The sequence below is a fragment of the Oncorhynchus kisutch genome, linkage group LG30, assembly GCF_002021735.2.
Source record: "Oncorhynchus kisutch isolate 150728-3 linkage group LG30, Okis_V2, whole genome shotgun sequence".
NCBI lineage: Eukaryota > Metazoa > Chordata > Actinopteri > Salmoniformes > Salmonidae > Oncorhynchus > Oncorhynchus kisutch.
In genome coordinates, this window is record NC_034203.2 from 14,696,575 (window position 1) to 14,719,655 (window position 23,081).

General features: G+C 45.8%; 1 protein-coding gene across 6 annotated transcripts; it reads right to left on the minus strand.

Moving 5' to 3' along the window:
* Positions 1-167: 167 nt before the first annotated feature.
* On the minus strand, positions 168-22,272 carry LOC109874616 (5'-3' exoribonuclease 1-like). 6 transcript variants are annotated; one of them, XM_031809961.1, is made up of 41 exons: positions 21,855-22,272; positions 20,854-21,086; positions 20,626-20,723; positions 20,363-20,472; positions 20,123-20,233; positions 19,536-19,621; positions 19,366-19,453; positions 19,007-19,175; positions 18,828-18,895; positions 18,504-18,641; positions 18,254-18,411; positions 17,963-18,052; positions 17,713-17,869; positions 17,287-17,406; positions 17,017-17,186; positions 16,786-16,903; positions 15,660-15,752; positions 15,442-15,545; positions 15,099-15,230; positions 14,769-14,931; positions 14,481-14,594; positions 14,051-14,149; positions 13,826-13,941; positions 13,578-13,724; positions 13,364-13,453; positions 12,793-12,928; positions 12,475-12,531; positions 12,185-12,317; positions 8,838-8,907; positions 8,448-8,640; positions 8,162-8,248; positions 7,070-7,159; positions 6,861-6,968; positions 6,000-6,080; positions 5,781-5,906; positions 5,496-5,610; positions 2,628-2,797; positions 2,423-2,545; positions 2,195-2,300; positions 1,875-2,035; positions 168-1,663 (listed from the first exon to the last, which is right to left on the minus strand). In XM_031809961.1, exons 1-41 carry the CDS (start codon positions 21,927-21,929, stop codon positions 1,376-1,378), a joined length of 5,091 nt encoding a protein of 1,696 aa, XP_031665821.1. In that variant the 5' UTR covers positions 21,930-22,272; the 3' UTR covers positions 168-1,375. The 6 variants fall into 6 exon arrangements, with proteins under 6 accessions (XP_031665821.1, XP_031665820.1, XP_031665819.1 ...); XM_031809960.1 differs by having other exon boundaries at positions 5,781-5,909; XM_031809959.1 differs by having other exon boundaries at positions 8,162-8,251.
* Positions 22,273-23,081: the final 809 nt, after the last annotated feature.

The following is a 23,081-nucleotide window of genomic DNA, read 5'->3' on the forward strand; positions in this document are numbered from 1 at the left end:
TCTGCTAAAACACGTGTATGTGACCAATACAATTTGTAGCCGTTTTGTCATGTTCACTTTATACTCAGACATCATGCCTAATGCAAAGCATTATGCGATATACATCTCTACCACTCACACAAATTCCAAAACCCATGACAAAATAATCAAATAAGCTGACAAATACATAAATGTATCGATGGTAACAAAAGATGTCTTTATTCATTGGATACGTACAGCACCTTTCCTGCATCAAAAGAGCAAGCTACATTTCCTTAGTTATGGTTTTTGAAAGGTTATTTTTAGGGGGGGGGGGGGGGGGGTAGAGGTTTTTCTTGTTAAAACTCTCAAATTAATAAAAAAAAAAAAAGAATAGGACATACAACAGGTGTGCTTTGGTTCAGATGTTTAAAATACCCACAGAGCCAGAACCCAGTAGCTCAGACCACATGTTGAAAGAGGCAAAAGGTACAAATTCCAAAACAAAGCGAGACCCCAAAAATATGCTTGTAAAACTCGACTGTACATGTGGGTTAAAAGTTAATGAATAATGATTCAGCCATGGTACTGTCAGCAACAAAAAACAATGTGTCATATTTAAAAGGGTACCAAGGCATAAAATCCATAGATTGAAATATGGTGGACAAAAATATATATATAAAAAAGAAAACTGAAACATCCCTCTATTAAGGCTTGGATCAACCAGCTAACAGAGGTCCTGGTGATGTCCCAAAGGAGATGATTTCAATTCAATTTCAAAATGATTTTCTACTGGAAGAAATGTGTTGTTATACTGCGGAGTAGAAATTCCAGAATTTTGTCATAGTGATGTGTTTGTATGCTGTCCGTCAGTATACTGTATTTGAGACCTAATTGCTGGTTAACACGTGTGAAGTTAATTTCACATTACTATTTTGTAGGTTGATTTAGTATTAGCAATTACAAACGATTGACATTAAAACACAGAATTGTGACAAAATACTTTGATCAGAATAAAATACATTTGGTAAAATAGAGACTTGAAACAAACAAAGGGAAATATTAAAAGGGATTAAGCCCTTGGATTACTGGCTCCAATCATAAACCGACCAACTAGAAGGACACCATGTACCACAAGGTCTGGCGAGATTAGTGAGAATAGAAATCCATCTCACAAACATGATGCAAACGCAACATAAAAACGACGGCATTCTGATTTATCAGACCTTATTGCCTCCCATTATCTAGAACAATGTCTACATCTCAAATGGCACACTTATGACACCCTATTCCTATGTAGGACAACTACATAGGGCTCTGGTTAAAAGTAGTGCACCACAGGGAATAGGGTGCTATTGAGACCCAACCGATTATAACACCATCCTAAAAACCAACACCTAAGAGGAAGGGGAGGGGATTATTCTTGGACTTTGGCTGCCTCGAAGTTCACCGCCAGTTTCCTGTGTTTCCTCTTGGAGGCGGAGGAGGGGGTGTGGCCTTGGCCCGAGGGGTTCTGGCGTGGCGCTTGGGGCGTGGATGGGGTCCCCGCTGCCTGGGTGGTCTTTGGGGGTGTGGAGGGGGTCGGGGATAGGGAGGGTTGGGAGTGAGATGGGAATTCGCTGCCCGGGGCTTGGTTCCTCGCCTTGTGAGCCGCGTTGCAGAACTCCTGGGGCTTCTTGACCGAGGACACTCGCTTCTTAGTGACCTGACAATAAACGTACGTTAGTCAGAGGCTAAGATGGTGTGTTACCATGGGATCACACACAAACAAACATAAGAGTTAATCATGGTCATTTCTCTGTGGTGATATCCCAAAATACTATTAATATGAATCTTTTGGCCATATAAATGCACGCATAACTCTTTTGTTGTGGTGATTTAATGTGAACTATAGAAACAGGTCCTGGAGCTCCTACCTGCAGGGGGACAAACTGGTTGTGTGAGCCGATGGGGACGGAGGGTGCCTGGGGCCGGGCGCCAGGGAAGGTGCCCCCATAGAAGGGCTGGCCCTGGTGAGGCGGGAGGGGCATGCCCCAATGTAGGGGACCATACCCCTGAGGAGGCATCAACAGACCACCTGGAGGGAGGGAGGGAGCGAGAGAGAGAGAGAAAGAGAGTGAAACAGTGAAAGCGTTTGGTTCACATCCAGAATTAATTAGTGTCTAAAACCTATCAAGGTGAATGGGCATTACTGCACCCAGAGGTCATACAGTATCAATATGACGCCAGGGCTCACCCGATTGACCGAATATGTTAGGGATGGGTCCCATGGGCGGTCCCCTTATCTGTCCGACCCCAGAGAACAGAGGCGGTGGCAGGGGGAACCCAGAACCCACTGAATTCTGAAGGAGACAGCGAGAGAAGGGTTAGAAAACCTACAAATATGGAGACACTGGTCAAATATAGACATAACAAAAGAAAAAGAAAAGGAGGAAACACACAGAGATACAGGAAGGACACACACCACACTCACAAGGCGCTGCAGGGCGAAAAGAGCTGCTTTCTCTTTGGCTTCGTTTTCAGACTGACACTGGGGACCTTGGACCACCAGACCACTGGAGAGCTTCACCTGATACACCAACAGACCCTGGGAGAGAGTGGGATTGTGTTTGAATACCTGTGTGTGTGTCTTGTATGCAAGATTGTGTGTGTGTGTGTGTGCCACTCACCTGTCTGCTGCGCATGAAGGTGAAGTCAGGCGGGGCCATACCCAGGCCCATACAGATCCTGGTCAGCTCTGAGGCCACACTGGGAACCATGGAGGAGGGCTGGGGGGACGGCAGGGGAGGGACTGCTGCTGCTGGGGACGCGGGTAACACAGAGTCGCCCATCGTCGCCGCTGATGGGGAAGGGAGAAAAGGAGAGGTTTAAGGGTGTAAGGAGGAGAAAGGGAATGAAGAACGACTGGTTTAATATCTGTTGTACAGTATCTCCACTAAGTGCCACAATAGCTCCACCTGCAGATAAAACAGAGCCTGACCAATACATCGGTTCACCGACATTATCAGCCGATATTCATAACCAATACTTAATGAATAGGTTAAAAACAGAAATGTCATGCTGATCTGAACACTTGCAGACATTCTCCTGATTTCATTAATGTCACGTATGAAAACCTGCTTCAGAGCGCCCTGGACCTCAGACTGGGCCGGAGGTTCACCTTCCAACAGGACAACAACCCTAAGCACACAGCCAAGACAACCATGGAATGGCTTCAGGACAGATCTCTGAATGTCCTTGAGTGGCCTAGCCAGAGCCTGGACTTGAACCCGATCGAACATCTCTGGAGACGCTGAAAATAGCTGTGCAGCGACGCTCCCCATCCAACCTAACAGAGCTTGAGACAATCTGCAGAGAAGAATGGGAGAAAATCCCAAATACAGGTGTGCCAAGCTTGTAGCGCCATACCCAAGACAGCGAGGCTGTAATCGCTGCCAAAGGTGCTTCAACAAAGTACTAAGTAAAGGGTTTGAATACTTAAGTAAATGTGATTAAATGTTTTTTAATTTGAATACATTTGCAAAAAATTCTAAAAGCGTAATTTGCTTTGTCATTATGGGGCCTTGCGTGTAGATTGATGAGGGGGAAAAACAATTTAATCCATTTTAGAATAAGGCTGTAACGTAACAAAATGTGGAAAAAGTCAAGGGGTTGAATACTTTCTGAAAGCACTGTATATACAAAAGAATGTGGACACCCCTTCAAATGCGTGGATTCGGCTATTTCAGCCACACCCGTTCACGACAGGTGTATAAAATAAAGCACACTGCCATGCAATCTCCATAGAAAAAAATTGACAATAGAATGGCCTTACTGATGAGCTCAGTGACTTTCAACATGGTCTCATCATAGGATGCCACCTTTCCAACAAGCCCTGCTTGAGCTGCCCCGGTCAGCTGTAAGTGCTGTTATTGTGAAGAAGAAACGTCTAGGAGTAACAACAATGGTGGTAGGCCACACAAGCTCACAGAACAGGACCGCCGAGTGCTGAAGTGTGTAGCATGTAAAAATAAACAAAAACAATCTGTCCTCAGTTGCCACATCACTACCGAGTTCCAAACTGCCTCCGGAAGCAACGTCAGAACAAGAACCGTTCGTCGGGGGCTTCATGAAATGGGTTTCCATGGCCGAGCAGCCACACACAAGCCTAAGATCACAACGCTAAGCGTCGGCTGGAGCGTCATTCTATAGCTAGAGGACTCCTGTGTGTGAACAGAATATTTTTTTGACTTTATCTGCTGTGGTCTAGTACTGTCTTTTTGCTATCTAAGGCCATCTACTCTAAGTGCTGCGTGAACTGCTGACTGCTCATAATTTACAAATAGTTGTTGACACATCAACCAGGAAGTCTGCCTTCGACTCCCTCTTTCCCCTCCTTGCCTCTTGTCCTCACCCAATTCCCTCCAAATCACAAGGCAGGCAATACACTTGACCTCATCTTCACTAGAGGTTGCTTGCCTACTAATCTCACTGCAACCCTCTCCAGGTCTGTGATCACAACTTTGTTTCCTTTTCCTTCAACACTAACCACACAGCCCCTACGCAGATGGTCATGCGCTGTCGCAATCTTCGCTCGCTCTCCCACTACCCTCTCCTTTCATCTCTCTCCCTTCTGCTAAATCCTTCTCCCTTCTTTCTCCCGATTCTGCCTCTTCGACCGTACTCTCCTCCCTTTCTGCATCCTATGACTCGTACTGTCCCCTTTCCTCCCGGCTCGGCTCTCCCCTCCTGCTCAGTGACGCATTGCGAGCTTACAGAACAGGGCTGCGGACATGGAGGAAAACTAAACTTTCAGAGGATCTATCATCCTTTCACTCCCTCCTCTCTACCCGCTGCTAAAGCCACATTCTACCACTCAAAATGTCAAGCCTCTGCCTTTTTCTCCCAAATTTTGTGATTTCCAATTGGTAATTACAGCCTTGTCCCATCGCTGCAACTCCCGTATGAACTCGGGAGAGGTGACGGTCGAGAGCCATGCGTCCTCCAAAACACGACCCGGCCAAGCCGCACTGCTTCCTAATACACTCCTCTAAAGGCTACAGAATACGACATTCTAGACGATTCTATGCTTCCAACTTTGTGGAAGGCCCTTTCCTGTTTCAGCATGACAATGCCTATAAAAATGGTTTGTCGAGATTGGTGTGGAAGAACTTGACTGGCCTGCACAGAGCCCCGACCTCAACCCCATCAAAAACCTTTGAGATTAATTGGAACACTGAATGCGAGCCAGACTTAATCGTCCAACATCAGTGCCCGACCTCACTAATGCTCTTGTGGCTGAATGGAAGCCAGTTCCCGCAGCAATGTTGCAACATCTGGTTGGAAGCCTTCCCAGAAGAGTGGAGGCTGTTATCGAAGCAAAGCGGGAACAACTCCATATTAAATGTCCCTGATTTTGGAAGGAGACGTTTGACGAGCAGGACATACATTTGGTCATGTAGTGTACATCAGTATCCGTAAGTGCCCCCCCCCCCCAAAAGAAAAACATATCAGTCAGGCTCTACTAAACATGTAGCGTTGCACATAGTTGAACTCACCCAGTTTCTTGGTGGGTCGTCTCTTGTTCTGCTGCTGTGTGTTGAAGGAGGCGGGACTAGTGGAGTCCGGGGCGGCGCCAATGTTCAGCATCTCCTTCAGGGCCAGAGTTCCCTTCTACGCACAGGAGAACCAACCAATCACAATTAGCCAACTGACCATATCTAACCAAATCACAACAGGACTACTACAACCAACCACAAGGGAAGGAGCAGATCATTCTAATTGAAAAGAGTTTGAAGTGGGCCACTATAGCGTAACACCAACCAGTGAGTACTAGTACCTACCATAGCAAATGACTGCGGAGAAAGCGGCTCCTCTGTTTGGCTCGTGGGCTCTTTGGCTGGAGGGGGTGGAGCTGACTCGTTGCCCTTGGAGATCTTCAGGTTGGCGATCAACTCCTCGAACTCTGTCTGCTGGAGACAAGTGGGTAAGAATATATTATATATATATATATATATATATGTGTGTGTGTGTGGTGTGCGCGTCTGTGTGCGTGTGTGTACCTTCTTTGTAGCGTTCTGAGCGGGAAACAGAGAATTTACATCTTCGTTTCTCTTGAGAAGTCTGATACTTCCTGCAGGACCCTATAAAACATGAAGTTTAATACACCTCATTCTCCCACACAGAAGTCATACTTGCACATTGAGATCTTACAACAAAAAGAAGAATACATTATACATCTTCACTGAGTTGAATTACACTCACAGCCTTCCACTGGTGATAACCAACCCTACACTGAAAGCTGCTTTTGCAGAACGCATTTTATTGACTCGTTCCAATTCATTTGTAGTCCTGATTCCTGGCTATGCTGTCGGCTGAGGATGAGACCTCTTGCCTGCTATTGGTCTACAGCTGTGGGTGACGATTGGAGATGTAGTTCTCCACTTCCAGAGCTGCTGGGATCTGTAGTCTCCTGATTGTGGCCTGACAGGGTAACAGCCTCAGAGGTGTCACATGCTTGAAAGAACAGACGTGTAAGGTAGTTTATGTAATGACTGTTGCGCTAAAAAACTTTTACTCAAGACTTTTGACTTGGACCACTAGGTTTACACAAGCCACTATCCTGCAAGTACTTTGGTAATACAGTCTGCAAAACTGCATTCTTCTCAAGAAAGACTGGATGCAGATACTGAGTGGCCTAGTTAAAGAGATAAGGGTACCTTTGCATGGCAGGTTAGAGATAAAATATTGTAGTCTTTCTAACCTGTTGTCCAGACAAATAGTGATCTGAGGTCAGACCCTAAAGTCAGCATCAAAAGAGCTGTGACTCAATGTTTAGGGGTGTAAAGTTCAATGGTTAGGGATGAAGGGACAGAGGGTTTTTTCAAGTTCAAAGGTTAGGGTTAGATAAAGTGGGGACTCACAGGTTTGGGAGGTTGCGGTTGTTGACTCTGGGGTTGGTTCCTGCCTTGTTGCCCTTGGACCTGCCCTTCTTGTCCGGGAGACCCTGTACCCCAGGCAGACTTACCCGGCTGGGGACGGACACACACAGAGATGGTCAGGTGACACAGCCAGGAACGAGGTTGATCGCAATGCGAGTATGGTGACACTGGTACAACATGAATGGACTCACATTGTCTTGTTGCCAGTGAGCTGGTGGTTTCTGGGGCATTCCAGAGCTCTGCAGAGACTGCCACACGTTACTGAACTCCTCATCTTTACCCTGCAGTCGTCACACAGACCGAGAGAGACAAAATGTCAAAAATATAAAACAATTAGTGTAATTTCCCCAAATTGGAAACCCTTAAAAGGTTTCAAAGACTTCTGATGAGAACAGGCTACCTGTCCTGTTGGTGGAGGATGCAGAGAGCTGTGGGTTGGCAGCGCACTACATTGGAGAGGCAGGTAGCCTATTGGTTAGAGCGTTGGACTAGCAACCGAAAGGTTGCAAGCTCGAATCCCCGAGCTGACAAGATAAAAGTCTGTCTTTCTGCCCCTGAACAAGCCAGTTAACCCACTGTTCCTAGGTCGTCATTGTAAATAACAATTTGTTCTTAACTGACTTGCCTAGTTAAATAAAGGTTAAATAAAACATTTCTGCCTACCATAAGATGAGTATCTGACAGACCAACCAGGGTCTTCTGTTATTGTTCAATGTTATTTTACCCTTGATTACTTTTGTTGATTATTAATAGTACTGTAGTATTGTAAATCTCCAAAGTAACCGTTGGCAATACGTACATTGTTACGTCAAGCCAATAAAGCAAATTGAATTCAGAGAGTGCGAGAGAGAGGTTACACACCACACAAATAAGATATTGTATACAGTAAATCCCACAAACAGACAAAGAGAGAGAGAGAGAGCCACACAGAAAGAGAGAGAGAGCCACACAGAAAGAGAGCCACACAGAAAGAGAGAGAGAGCCACACAGAAAGAGAGAGAGAGCCACACAGAAAGAGAGAGAGAGCCACACAGAAAGAGAGAGAGCCACACAGAAAGAGAGAGAGCCACACAGAAAGAGAGAGAGCCACACAGAAAGAGAGAGAGCCACACAGAAAGAGAGAGAGCCACACAGAAAGAGAGAGAGCCACACAGAAAGAGAGAGAGCCACACAGAAAGAGAGAGAGCCACACAGAAAGAGAGAGAGCCACACAGAAAGAGAGAGAGCCACACAGAAAGAGAGAGAGCCACACAGAAAGAGAGAGAGCCACAGAAAGAGCTTACCTTAGGTTTCAGTTTCTGGCTGGCTTTGTGTGCAGAGTTTTTGTTGCCCTGAGTGTCTGCCCTGAGAATGTTCTGTCTGCCGTTCTGCTGCTGAGAGACACAGAGGGAAAGAGAGAGGGGGAAAGGTTGACATCAAGACATACAGAGGAAGGGATAGAGAGAAAAGGTAGGCAAATGTGAGGAACAGAGGTAAAAAGTTAGAGGCTATTCATCTTGATCTATGCTGGTTACTCAGAGTGGTTAGGTCAGTTGTTTTATGGAGGACATGCTCTACTCCAGTCCCAACCTGTGTGGATATGAAGGGTGATCGCGGTGAGTGGTTCAGCCCGACCAGCTGTCCTTTGTTGTGCTGGTGTGAGGAGGCGGGCTGGGGCTTGACGACGGCGGTCAGTTTATGGAATCCCTGCTCTACACGGCCCCCGTGGCTCAGGTTGATTAAGGCACAGGGAGGCAGCCTGTAGCCACGGCCCGCCGCACACCTAGAGTAGGAAACACACCAGAGTCAGGCGGGCGACAGTCTCCCAGATACAGGGTCACAACCACACAATAGCCAGTCACAAAAACTCTGGTGCTTAACGTAAAAAATAAATAAACGATGTAATAGCAAACATGTGATTGATCGAGGATTGAAACACTTGACATAGGCCTATATGAAAACACAGACACGAGGCTGTACCTGATCGTAAGTCCACCAGCAAACTCTTCATCGAAAACAACCTCATACAACACCTCAGCCTCCCGATCAGCTGCCACGGGAGAGAGGTTAAACATCAGTTTAGAGACTGTTCAAAGACGAGAGGCTGACCGCATGTGTGTTGCACAGTGCATTCGGGAAGTATTCAGACCCCTTGACTTTTTCCACATTTTGTTACAGCCTTATTCTAATATGGATTACATTGGTTTCCCCCCCTCATCAATCTACACATAATACCCCATAATGACAAAGCAAAAACAGGTTCAGATTTTTTTGCAAATGTAATAAAACTGAAATGACATTTACATAAGTATTAAGACGCTTTACTCAGTACTTTGTTGAAGCGCCTTTGGCAGTGATTACATCCTTAAGTATGATGCCACAAGCTTGGCACACCTGTATTTGGAGAGTTTCTCCCATTCTTCTCTGCAGATCCTCTCAAGCTCTGTTAGGTTGGATGGGGAGTGTCGCTGCACAGCTATTTTCAGGTCTCTCCAGAAATGTTCAAATCGGGTTCAAGTCCGGGCTCTGGGTGGGCCAGTCAAGGACATTTAGAGACTTGTCCCGAAGCCACTCCTGTGCCGACTTGGCTGATAGGGTCGTTGTCCTGTTGGAAGGTGAAACTTCAACCCAGTCTGAGGTCCTAAGTGATCTGGAGCAGGTTTTCATCATGCATCTCTCTGTACTTTGCTCCATTCATCTTTCCCTCGATCCTGACTAATCTCCCAGCCCCTGAAAAACATACCCACAGCATGCTACTGCCGTCACCATGCTTCACCATAGGGATGGTGCCAGGTTTCCTCCAGAAGTGACACCTGGCTTTCAGGCCAAAGAGATCAATCTTGGTTTCATCAGACCAGTGAATCCTGTTTCTCATGGTCTGGGAGTCCATTAGGTGCCTTTTGGCTAACTCCAAGCAGGTTGAAGAGGCTTAGACCTTTTAAAGGGTTAATAAATTATGTTACGATACACTCCTCTTCAGGAGACCTCCGTGTGTATTAAAACCTGTTTTAACATGGATGGCTCCAACAGTCTCCTGGCATGGTTCCCACTGCAGAATAATCAACAATAGGGATGACCTGACCCCCTTTTTCAGTGTCACCAGTACATATTTCCGGATGGTACCAAAGAACCAATCATTACTCGGAAGGTCAACGATCAAGAGGTACCATTTTTAATAGACACTGGAGCTCACACCTCCAGCATTGGATCTACAGGCCAACACCTCGGTTGTTCAGAATCTTAAAGCTGTTACAGCCCAGGCGTAGCCTGGCATTAAGACTACATCCTGAATAAAGAGGGGGTTATTGAAGGGCCCTAAATTCTATTACCCCCACGGAATGTGTTAGGCTTCTCCCTGACTCTGATATGACAGAGATTGTGAAATAATTAACACAGTTGGCTGACACCTACACAGGAGAAGAATCCTGGTTCCCGTTTGGGTGGTTGAAAGAAACTAGGCCAGTTTGGATTTAAGTTGTTTTCCAGTTTAGTCCCATTATTGGCCCCTGTGCTTGTTCTGCTGATTTGCATTTGTGCATTCTGTGCAGCTGGCAAATGGGTACTTCACAAGGCTATGCCAGGCATGTTTATGCTTTATGTTCCTCATCCCTCAGACCCAGATTTCTATCCTCAATCTCCTGAGGATTTGCTTGCAATCTAATGCACTGTTTATGGGTGATTATTATAATTACTATGCTTGAGTTGCTTTGATTTTGTTGAGGCCAGATGGCCTCAAAGGGGTGGAATGAAGAGGGTTAAACTACGACCTTAAAGCCTTTAAAGGGTTAATAAGTGATGCTATGATAAGCTGTAAGGTCTCCTCGGTGTGTGTGTTAACTTTTTATGGCTGGGGGGCAGTATTGAGTAGCTTGGATGAATAAGGTGCCTAAAGTAAACGGCCTGCTCCTCAGTCTCAGTTTCTAATATATGCATTTTATTAGTAGTATTGGATAGAAAACACAAACGTTTCTAAAACTTTTTGAATGATGTCTGAGTATAACAGAACTCATATTGGCAGGCAAAATCCTGAGTTGAAATCAAAACAGGAAGTCAGAAATCTGAGCTTTGTCTATTCACCAGAGTCCCCAATGAGATCCCCTTGAGATATTAATGATGTTGCACTGCCTAGGGGTTCCACTAGATGTCAACCATCAATAGAAATTATAATGATGTTGGGGGAGTGAATGATAGCAGAATCAGTTAGGTGTCTGGCAGTCAGCCATTTTCTGATCACTCACATTCCTCATGGTATCCACTTGCGTTCTGTTGCTCATCAAGACACAAAGGAATACTCCGGTTGGAACTTTATTGAAGTGATATGTTAAAAACATCCTAATGACTGATTCTGTACTTAGTTTGAAATGTTTCTTCGACCTGTAATATAACTTTTTGTCCGAAGTCATGCTGGACCTGCACAAGCGTTTGGATGTGTACCTAACGCTCTAACATAAGTAGCTACTTGGACATAAATAATGGACATTATCAAACATTTATTGTAGAACTAGGATTCCTGGGAGTGCATTCTGATGAAGATCATCAAAGCGTAAGGGAATATTTATAATGTGATTTCTGGTTTCTGTTGACTCCAACTTGGCGGATAATTGTATTTATTTTCTGAACACAGTCTCAGATTATTGCATGGTTTGCTTTTTCCGTAAGTTTTTTTAAAAAATCTGACATAGCGGTTGCATTAAGGAGTGTCTAGTTTGAGAAACAGACGCCTCAAGTCCTCAACTGGCAGCTTCATTAAATAGTACCCGCAAAAAAAGTCTCAACGTCAACAGTGAAGAGGTGACTCCGGGATGCTGGCCTTCTAAGCAGTGTTCCTCTGTCCAGTGTCTGTTCTTTTGCCTATCTTAATCTTTTCTTTTTATTGGCTAGTCTGAGATATGGCTTTTTCTTTGCAACTCTGCCTAGAAGGCCAGCATCCCGGGGTCGCTTCTTCACTGTTGCCGTTGAGACTGGTGCTTTGCGGGTACTACTTAATGAAGCTGCCATTTAAGGACTTGTGAGGCTTCTGTTTCTCAAACTAGACACTAATGTACTTGTCTTCTTGCTCAATGCTTTTCATTCAAAAACAATGACATTTCTAAGTGACCTCATACTTTTAATAAGGTAGCTTTTTAACATTTGTAATAAATTAGCAAACATTTTAAAAATAAAATGTTTTCACGATGTCATCATGGGGTATTGTGTGTAGAATAATCAGGGGGGGCGGATAATTGAATCCATTTTAGAATAAGGCTGTAACGTAACAAAATGTGGAAAAAGTCAAGGGGTCTGAATACTTTCCGAGTGTACGTTTGGGTGCGCGTGCAACCACTCACCTGCCTTGATGCCGATGACTGTTCCCCTGAGGCCGAGGGGGACAGAGAAGCTCTCTCTGACGTTGACCACTCGGTCAAACAGGTGGTACTCTGCATCCGGGTCAGGGACCACACCGTGCTGCTGCTCTAAGGGCTGGAGGGAGGGACACGCGCGCACACACAGGTTAGAGAGGTGTGGAGTTGGAATTGTTGGAACTCTGAACCCTTGTGCTGTTTGGAGCCAATGTCATTTTCACTCACTCTCTAGAAAAATACACGCAACAACAAAAAACGGAAAGTGACGAACTCACCCTGAAGAGCAAACGTGGCCTCACAGTAACACGTACTTTCTCGCTGCTCTTCTTCACCTGAGAAACAGACGGAGGTAAGAGTCACTACATGAACACTAAAAAAAGAAAGTAGATTAGTCACTGACAGTAAAGGAAGGGCTTGTTGAGTAGTAGTCTGCATATGCATCCATTTATATTATTGACATAAAGACGAGGTTAGAGGGGATTTCCTGATAGAAAAGAAAGCGAGTAGGAGTAAATAAATTATCGACAGAGAGATGATTGACGGACAGAACAGCTAAATGATTGACGCCCCCCCCCCCCCCCCCCCCGAGTTACCTTAGCCTTCACCACCTCCTCCTCGATCCGCTCCACGATGGCCTTGTCCAGGATCTGCAGGTCACATGACGCGCGGGCGACGTCGGCGACTGGGTGGGTCTTCAACCAGGAAGTGATCTCCTTCACCTTCTCCGCGCTGCCCGTAAAACCATCCCCATCACAACTACCATCACCACCATCTTCAGTGTTCCTACAACTGTTATGATCTACCTCTGCCTTGTTACATATATTAAAACGTCCTGTGTTTTACATGAGCCTTTAAAGGCCCAATGCAGCCGTTTTCATCTCAATATCAAATCATTGCTAGGTAACATTTCAGTACCTTATGGTAATAGATTTCCATTTTTTTTTTAAATGGTCAAAAGAAACAAACATTTCTCAAGCAAGTATTTTGGTAGGACAGTCGGAGTGGTCAGACAGGAAAAAAATAAGTCCTTGTGACTGCACTGGGCCTTCGAGATAACTGAACTTGAGTAAGTGTTACAAGCGTACAGGTTTAACTGTTATGAGTGTATGAGTGTAAATTATGATTGTCGAGTGCAAATCTTAAATGTGAGTGCATGAATGTTACCCGTTCTCGTACTCCGCAGGCCAGATGTCGTCCTCGTAGAAGACATCGTCGTGACTGTTCCTGGACACCAGGTCAAACACTTCGGAGAACCTACAGGAGACACAATGCAGGTTACACACGCACACAAATAAGAACACATGCACACGTTCGCAGTTTCACACATACAGACAACACTGTTTCATAAATGCAGAGAAAAACACACAAGGACACACACCTATCCAGGTACTCAGACATCAGCTCCTCCACAGCGTCAGAGTAGAGCCACTCCTTCTCAGTTCTCTTGGTGTAACCTGGCACCTCCTCATTCTTCTTATTGAACTTCAGGTTCAGACCCACGTTAGCCTTCTGCTCCCCATGGGGACTGAGGGAGGGAGAGCGCGTCACATGGTTTATTCAACCTACACGGTCAAAAGTAGTACACTAAATGGGAAATAGATGTCCATTTGAGAGGTGTTCACTCACTTCTTCTTGGATCCTCTGCCGACGAAGATGCTGCCGGAGAATCTGGAGACGAGGTAGCTGGTGATGCCGAGGCGAGAAGCCAGAACGTAGCCGGGACTGTACTTCACACAGTATTTCTACCAGGGAAGGGAGGGAGTAAGCTTAGCAACGGCGCACACGTTTGGTCATGTGGGGGGGCAGGGCGAGGAGGAGTGTGAGAGATGTGTCGTTTTGAGATTGACTTACATGCTGGTTCTGTATTAAGGCTTCCATCGGTGGTTCACAGGGCACCGTGAACACTACCCACACTCGTCCCTCTTTGATGACATCACTAGACTCCTGCACCTGTGTCCAAGAGCAAATCATGTTATTGAAAAGGCAAAGCTGTGCAATGCAACAGATTAAGCCCCCCAAAAATGTCCAATAAATCACATTAAATATTATTTCTCTTTATCACATCTAAAAGTGCATACATTTTACGTTTTGTTTTGACAAATATTTATTTGCAAGACTAGATATTCAAATTCAAGGTCACAAAAAGCAGCAAGCCTAAACCAGTACTCTTCAGCAGCAAGTGTACCAGTACTCTTCAAGAGTCCCCATTACTGATGATTCCAAGTCAATAAGGAAGTGTGTAAGGCTCAAACAGGAAGTAGAGACCAGAAGCGGTACAGACCTCTCCCATGGCTCCGTAGTAGGGGTTCCCCACCATGAACACTGTGGTCGTCGGGGGAAACAGCTCCTCCAGGGTCTGGAAGCGAGTCGACGACGAGTCAAAGGCCTTGATATCCTGAGAGAGACAGAGAGAGCAAAGGAGGAGAGCAAACGAAGGAGGAGAGAAGAGAGCGAGCAAAGGAGGAGAGAAGAGAGCGAGCGAAGGAGGAGAGAAGAGAGCGAGCAATGTGAGGTATGCGTGTGTAGTATGTGTGTCTTCCTATGTACATCTCTGTATGCGTGTGCCTACCTTGACAATGGTCTGGTAGGCGAAGGGCATTATCTGCTTGGACCACTGTTTCTCCAGGTGCACCTGTCCGCTCTGCCCAGGTACATACTTCCTGCCTGTCAGCAGCTGGGCATACAACACCACCGCCGTCTCATTCACCACGATGCCCTTACGCTTACTGAAACTGAGAGGAGAAGAGATTGAGATGTATTTAGGTAAGGAGGAGAGAGGTCTGCCAAAGTCCCCCTCGGCCAAGTGGTCTTATCAGCTCTGACCACAATGGGACATCTTGGTTAAATAAATCTTACCCTTTGATAACAAAACGTAGGTTTTTAACAAACGGATCCTTACTGCTCAGTGATGCCCTGGACATCCTTCACCCAGTCCTTCTGCTCCTTGTCACTGAGGTAGGTGACCTTGGTGGGCGGGGGTGAGTCCCGGTCATACAGCTTCTGTACTCCCGCCGGCTCCTCCAGGAAGAACCTGAGCGGGAGGGGTGTGATGTAGAAGAAGTAAGGGAAAGGAGTGTTTGAGGTAGACCGATGAATGTCAACGACTCGGTGTTCTTCAAAGTAACGGTCGAAAGAGAAGTGAATGAACGGCAGAGCCAGAGGCATAAAGGGTTTTGAGTGACGGTCCGGGTATAATACTGCCATCTATTTTAGGCACGAGTAGAACTCAGCGTGACTCTTACTTGCTCTCCCCGTCAGACACCGCTGTCACCCTGGCCTCCTCTAGGTGGGGCCAGTTGACAAACAGAGAGCAACCCAGGACCAGGGCCGCCACATCGCCACACACCTGAGAGAGAGAGAGAGAGAGAAACAACATCTACCTTTTCTGCTCCAGACATAGACCCAACACAGTCGTCGGCTCTTCATAGAAACAAGACCGTGTGCACGCATCTACACTCACGGGTTCCTCTTTGCTACGTGTGATCTCCAGCATCATGTTCTCTCCTCGGCTGCTCTGCTGGAACACCACCACTCCGTGCTTCTTCTTATAGAACTATAAAGACGGGGGGGAAGCACATCTACATATGAAACATACACAGAAGTATTCCGATGCCAAGACAGCCAATAGTGGGGGTGTAAATGCAGCCACGTAAAAAAAAAATCCTGGTTTCAATGAGACCTCAGTTCAGAGGGGTTTGTACTACGACGTGAGATCGAAGAGCGAGCTAAACGTTGGTCGACTCTCGTGGTTCAAATCGAGATAGCTGCTTACATGACCTGGGCTCACCTTTTTAGCCGTTGACATGACCTGGGCTCACCTTTTTAGGCAGGTACATTTCTATGGCAACGAACCCTTCAGAGCGTTTGGGCCGAGAGGCGAGGACCAATCAAATTAGGCTCCCTCTTGCAAAGAGTACGTCATCGTTCCGTCATTCTCCGGACCATATCGTTCTACACATTTAGTAACGAATGGGATTCATTTGAAACTCCACGCGATAAGTGTTTGAGGGGGGTATAAAAGGCCCGTACATTGATAAACACAGTGAAGACCATAAACAATACCATAAACAATAGCCCATTTCCCAACATAGCCTGCTTAATTTGCAGGGTAACTTCTCTTTCATTGTGATTTTCGGGCTAAATGAAAATGTGACACCGACTCGCCAACGTTCTAGCCTCGTCTCAATAAAGAGTTCATCGTTCGACTAGCCGCGTGCGACATAATGGAACGTGAAGCTAACTGAAGCTGGCTAGCTTTAGAAAATCCTCAAAACAGATCTAGCTTGTATACCTGTCCAGCCACACTTCGAGGGCTTGGATTAATGAGTGACCGTTTACGTAACTAGATCTTGAGCTTGCAGCATCTTTATTGACAAATCATCTTGGGACTGTTGGCCACCTGTGCCTTGTGTGAAGACTGACTGTGGGGTTTGATTAGTGGCAGAACGCTGTCAGCGTGTTTCCTGAACAGAGACACAGCACATGATATTATAGTGTTCCATTTTATTATACGTTTTGTGTTGCTCTCAGATCACGTGTTCCCGATTCACACTCCGTCTCATTGTCTGTCGGCCCGTCTATTGTACCTTGTGTCTGATGTGCTGAAGGGTGGGGAAGCCGAGGAAGTAGAGCTGGCTGCTGTTGTCGCTGCGTCCCACGTGGCTCAACGACACGTGCCACGCGTCCATGGGAACCGATGTCACCCTGGAAACCACCAATCACATTACAGTATCTAAGCCTCGTGGAAGTAGTGTGTTCAGTGTGTGTGTGTGTGCGTGTGTGCGTGCGTGCGCGCGTACGTTCAGCGTGTGTCTCACCTGACATGGCAGTGCATGATGCTGGGGAACAGTTCAGGCAGGGTGGAGGTGTAAGGGTAGTCTAGCTCAGCGTGGTAGCTGTACACAGCACACTCGGTGTGGCGGTTACGGGCCTTCTCAGCCTTGGTCATGTGATCGTTATAAGGCTCCATCGCAGCGAGCAAACATCTCTGGAAAGGAAAACACGCAAATAAATAAGTAATGTCAGAATACAAACAAAAAAAAGACACACAGGGATGAAGTAGGTCACCGAATGACGTCTGTGTGCACCTCGTCGATGAAGGGGATGAGCACCACAGCCTCCCACTCCTGCTGTTTCCCGTTGAGGTCCGTCTTGAAGTCCAGAGGGTAATACTCAATGATGCTAGAATTCTCTGATGTCATCAGGTGCTGTGGACAGAACAAAACGGAGGTATCGGAATGCGGGTGTGTTATGAGAAAGTGTACGTCATAGGTCTCCACAATGCTGCTAAGCAGGTCTGCATGTGTGCGTTACCCTGTAGCTCTGGGGAAGCAGGTCTGTATGTGTGCGTTACCCTGTAGCTCTGGGGAAGCAGGTCTGTATGTGTGCGTTACCCTGTAGCTCTGGGGAAGCAGGTCTGCATGTGTGCGTTACCCTGTAGCTCTGGGGAAGCAGGTCTGTATGTGTGCGTTACCCTGTAGCTCTGGGGAAGCAGGTCTGTATGTGTGCGTTACCCTGTAGCTCTGGGGAAGCAGGTCTTTGCTGGCAGCGGGCAGGACTCCCAGTAGTTGCTGGAAGGGCATGAAAGGCTTGCCCATGTCAAAGGTCAACTTCAGATGGGCTATGTTCCTCACATCTGACAGGAACGGGGCGTAGTGGTGAGGGTAATACCTAGGACAGAGGAAGGTTTTACTACACGCGTGCACAGGAAGACAAACAGAGGGACATACATAGGGACAGACAGAGAGACAGACAGAGACTCACCAGCTCCAGGACTGGACTCCATGGTAATAGTAGTGCAGGATCCACTGGATTCCCTCCACATAGCACAACGCCTGATTTGCTAGAAACTCACTGAAAACAATGCAAGCAACAAAAGTTTAAACAAGCGTTGTGCCTCTACAATGCCATTGTCTTAAGTTATTAACTAGAAAAATCATACAAGTTCAGCTCCGTTTGGGGAAACAAACTTTTCTAAGAGCATTTCAGGATCGTTCGAGGTTGTGGGAAAATATTTTGAGTATTTTGGGGGAGACACTGGTGAGGTATACTAACTCTGAGACCACCTCCACTCCCATCTTGGTCATGTAGTAGGTGCGTTTGTACTGTCTGAACTCTGCCTCAAACATGTCCTCTTCTTCACCATCCTCCTCAAAACCTTGACCAGGGACTCGGTCCTTCCCGGCATCCAGAGTAGTTCGACGCAGAGAGTCCTGCACACACACACAGACATTGAATATGGATTTCAAGACACGCATCTGTATTTGAAGGATCTCTGCGTGTGCATTGCAGGCGCATGTCTCACCGGGTCTTTCCTCCTGGCGTCCTTGCTGTGAGCCTCCTCTGCTGCCAGTCCCGCGGCCTCGTTCAGGTACTTGTTGCCCACCTTACTCTCAAACCACTTGAGATCCACAAACACCTCGTTGAAGTGCTCCCTGTCAAACTGGGGCAGAGGAAGAGAGCGCGAAAAGGGGATAAAGAGGAAGGGACGAAGAGAGAGAGAGAGAGAGAGAGAGATTGCAAAACAGGTATCAAGAGAGAGAAAGAGAGCAAGACATGCGTCACAATCAGAAATGCATTGTAATTAAATAATTGCACTGATTTGTGGATGTTTACTGGTCTCTCCCACCTCGGACAGTTTCTCCAGGTACTTCTCAAAGTTGCCCAGGTTCAGGTGGCCATTCTCATTCAAGTACCCTGCATGGGTCAAATATAAAGAAGCGAATCAATTTCTCCAGCCGGTACGCAAATAAAACGTTGTATGTGTGGATTGTGTGTTGTCCGAGTACGGCGTGTGAGTGTTCTCACCTCCCAGCGTTGGCAGTACACTGATGTAGGTGCGGTAAAGGAGAGGCAGAGCGTCTTGGTTGATGTGAAGATGAGGAAGGTGAGGGATGAAGTCATTCCCCACCAGGAAGCCCATTAGGATCCAGTCGTCGATGATTCGCTCCAGGTCGTACTCAAACGAGATCTTGTTCTGTTAAACAACCAATCATCAGACATCTTACTGTGAGGACCAACCAATCATATGACATTGTTATTCAAACCATTCATAGAGAATTGATACTGTGTGTTAGTCACTTATCAGTAAGCAAGTAGATATGCATCTACTGTATTTGTCACACTGAAGCAGAACTTTATTCTGTGGGAGTATGCGTTTGTCTTACCTTAACTTCAGAGAACTCGTAGTCTATGTACTCCCTAAATAGTGACAGGTGCAGTAGATGGAAGGTTGTCTCCTCTGGAGCTGTTATTCTGCAGGAGGGGAATACATACATATAACTCTGTCTCCCACACACACACACACACACCGCGCTCTCTTGCACACCAGACACACCTCTTCTGGTTTTTCTTCCCTCCAAAGCGGACCTCTTCTCTGAGTAGGGAGAAGTGTGGCTCGTGGCTGGTCAGACCTAACATCATCTGTAGTAGAGAAAGAGACTGTAGTTAATACAACACACCTTCATTAATACGAATGAAACAACAGTAGAATTTTGTCACAGTAATTGACTGATTACAGCAAAGGGCATCAAACTCATTTTGCCCCAGTGGCAGCATTCTGACTTCAATTTGGTCTTTATTTCTATACAATTTCGATCTGGTTTTAGTCACTTAAAGTATATTAAGTTCATCCCCCTCCCCAAAATATAATAAAAATATTCGCATTTCTTTTATTAAACTCAACCCATCTGCAGGCCGGATTGGACCACGCTTGCGGGACAGATCTGATTTGCTAGCCATATGTTGGACACCCCTGGATTAGACATACATACATAGACATTCACATCTGCCACCATATACATTCACATCTGCCACCATATACACATCTGCCACCATATACACATCTCCCTAATGTCTCACACACACACACACACTTCCCGACACACATTGATGCCGTATCTCCCAAACCCGCGGGCCACCCACCAGGTCAGCATCCAGGCCATAGAGACAGTGGCGTGTGTTTGGGTCGTGTCCTGGCTCTGAGTTTTCCCTGCGGATAAACTCCATGATCTTGTGTTCTCCTTCTCCTGGAGTCTGGGAGGGAAACAGAGGATCACAGTCACAGACAGTCACAACGCATGTACAGTCAATGTCACTCATTCACATGACATCTAATCAAACAAAATGTGCACACTGACAAACACGCCGTGTACCCGTCCTCACCTCATGTCCGGAAAGGTAGACGTTAACTCCTTTCCAGGCATTATCTGTGGATAGTTTGCTGTTGACAAAATACTTGAGCTGCTCCTGTAGCCTGGCCATGAAGTCTGTCCCTACAGGAGAGACATGATGGATAGTATTCAGTAGGCACAAAACTGAAGAACAGACTAAAACAGGAAGGACAACCTGAACCCCTAGGAATTGGATGAGAGGTATGAGTGGACAGATTGGTGGAGAAGTGATGGATCGTGTAGGAAGCTACATACCAGGTGTGATGCAGTTGGAGTCAAAGCGGGCCTCAGAGGGTAGGACCTCTCCTTTCTCAAGGGCTTTCTTTATCTTGTCCTCTGCTTCTTTGGCCGACCTTCACAAGAAACATGTAAGTGACTGATTGGTTGATTGAGTTATGACATTGCGTGATCCATCGCTATGCCACTCAGTCACAGACACAGCACATAAAGTACAAAGGCAGTTGTTATCATCATGATCTTTACCGGAATCTCCTGCCTCTCTGCTGGTTCATCTTGGCCCGGGGAGCCACTCCGTCCACGGCCATGAAGAACACCTTCCTGGGCTTGATGATCCTGAACAGCACCTCCAGGTAGTGGAAGATGTCCGCAAAGATCTTCTCCTCCGAGATACGGAAGTGGACGTCCTCATCGTTGGGGTGGGAGCACTGGTGGATGATGCCATTCATATCCAGGTAGAGGTTGTCAAACTCTGGGATCTTTAAGAGAGAGGTAAAGGGGTGTGTCAGACAGATGGGCCGACTGCTCTGTCTACTATCCATATAAGAAGGCAATAGCATCAATACTTTAATAATGGAGGGAGTGTATTTATGAGTTGAGGATAAAAAAATAACAAAGATCTAGTGGGATTGATTGGAAACAGATATGGTCTCTTGGTCAATATTCCACTAATGCATCTTGCACACCTGCCAACAAATGTGGGCTAATCTGGCACTGGTGATCTCGGTAGTAAAACGGTTACATCTGGTCGACAACTACAATATTTGTTATTCAGAATAACGTTCTATTTACTTGACAAACCAAACAAAGCATAAAATCAACTTCGCCTCGATAAAGAGAACAGAATTGAGCGTTCCTCAGCTAAACTAATATAGGCCTGCCTTATTCACTAGGCTATTTGTTATGACATCTAACTGGAGCTGATAGCAAGTAGTAGTAGCACGCAAAATAGCTAACTAATTAGCTACCTAGAAGGTAAATTGAGTCAAACACGTAGTTAAATGAGTTGGTAAATATTAATGTACCGTCAGTTAGCTAACTGCAGGTGTAATTGTAACCACAACACGTTGGTTTATTAATAATAAATCATAGCTATGAGTAGCGCGTAAGGGCAGAGTGGAAACATCGATACGTGAAGGTGAAACTGTTATGGGCCTGCTATATTTAGCTTGATAGCTTGACTAGTTACCTGCAACAGTAATATTCGCTTACTAGGTAGCAAAAAAAGTAGGCTACGGATATCATACCTGATGTTCCTTGACAACTTCACTCAGGCAAGGGTATCTTTCAGAAATCCATCGGTAGAATTTCGGCACTCCCATCTTGACCACAAACTCTTAATTTGGGGTTAAATTAATACAAATGCAAGGGTATAAGAGATGCGTAAAGTAACATGAGAAGTTGCTTCTGCTTACTGGGGGTTCCGTTCGGTAGAATGGAACTGTACAGCCAGTAAAACAGTCCGGGTGGAATCAATGACGAAATAACCAAAATGCCAGCTCTCAAACAGAAAATAGTAACACAGGCCTACTCTGTGACTGATTCGCTAGTATTTTAACAACTATTAATAAAACACGCTTTATACAAATTGTAAAAAATTCTAACAAATATGGCCTTTGTTTTTCTTTTCGTTTGACGCTTTCATTCCTGTGCAATCATTTAAAAAATTCCGTCGAGACTGGCAGTTAGCATTTATTGGTTCCACGTCAGCACAAGGAAAGAGCCCATCTCCAATCATTTAAATATACACTAAATGTCTAACAGGGGGTGCTGTTTTGAAGTCTTCGCGCCTCCATCTTGGCACTCGCCCACCAATGTAATGTTGTGGGAGCTTTAGAAATGCATCTATTTTTGTCTACATTTGTTAATGTCTACGTTTATTCTATTACATACACATTTGAAAGTACTCATGTTCCTTTCCCCACTACATCAAAAACATACTTAAATGCATAAAAGTTTGGCCCATAAACATTGAAATGAAATACTGTAGAATTCCATTCATTTCTTCTGAACACTCCTAGGGAGTGCGATTATGGCAGAGTGGTCGCTTCAAAGCCTGTCATTGACCAATACATAACATTAGCAATCCAGGGTTATATACAGAATTGGATAGTGCTCTCTCTGAATATTATTGAGGGGCTTGCGCAGCAAGAGCCCCAGCTTAGATATTCGACAAACTTCTTCTTCCACACTCCACTCATCCTACACCGTTCAAAGGTCAAAACGTGCAGAATGGTCTCGCTCGAGTATACAACGTTTTGATATATGTTATACTTTTTTTTTGCCCAAATACGCTAACATGTTATTTCTCACTATTCTAAGGCTCCCCATTGTGTCATCATCACTTCCAACTAACATTTTCTAAGGTATGAAATCTTCCGCGACTTCTCCGTTTCGGATTCGGAATCATGCGTGCCAATGTGTAACTAGAGCCGTTTTAGTAACCCATCGCCTGTCTCTTTCTAGCTGCTGTT

Bases quoted from the DNA above. Each gene is read 5' to 3' on its own strand.
- LOC109874616 (XM_031809958.1), bottom strand. From the start codon at position 21,929: ATGGGAGTGCCGAAATTCTACCGATGGATTTCTGAAAGATACCCTTGC. The intron at 7,160-8,161 runs GTAAGCTCTTTC...TGACGACTGCAG, and splicing joins GCCAGAAACTGAAACCTAAG to GGTAAAGATGAGGAGTTCAG. The intron at 2,798-5,495 runs GTGAGTTCAACT...CTTCCCCATCAG, and splicing joins ACGACCCACCAAGAAACTGG to CGGCGACGATGGGCGACTCT.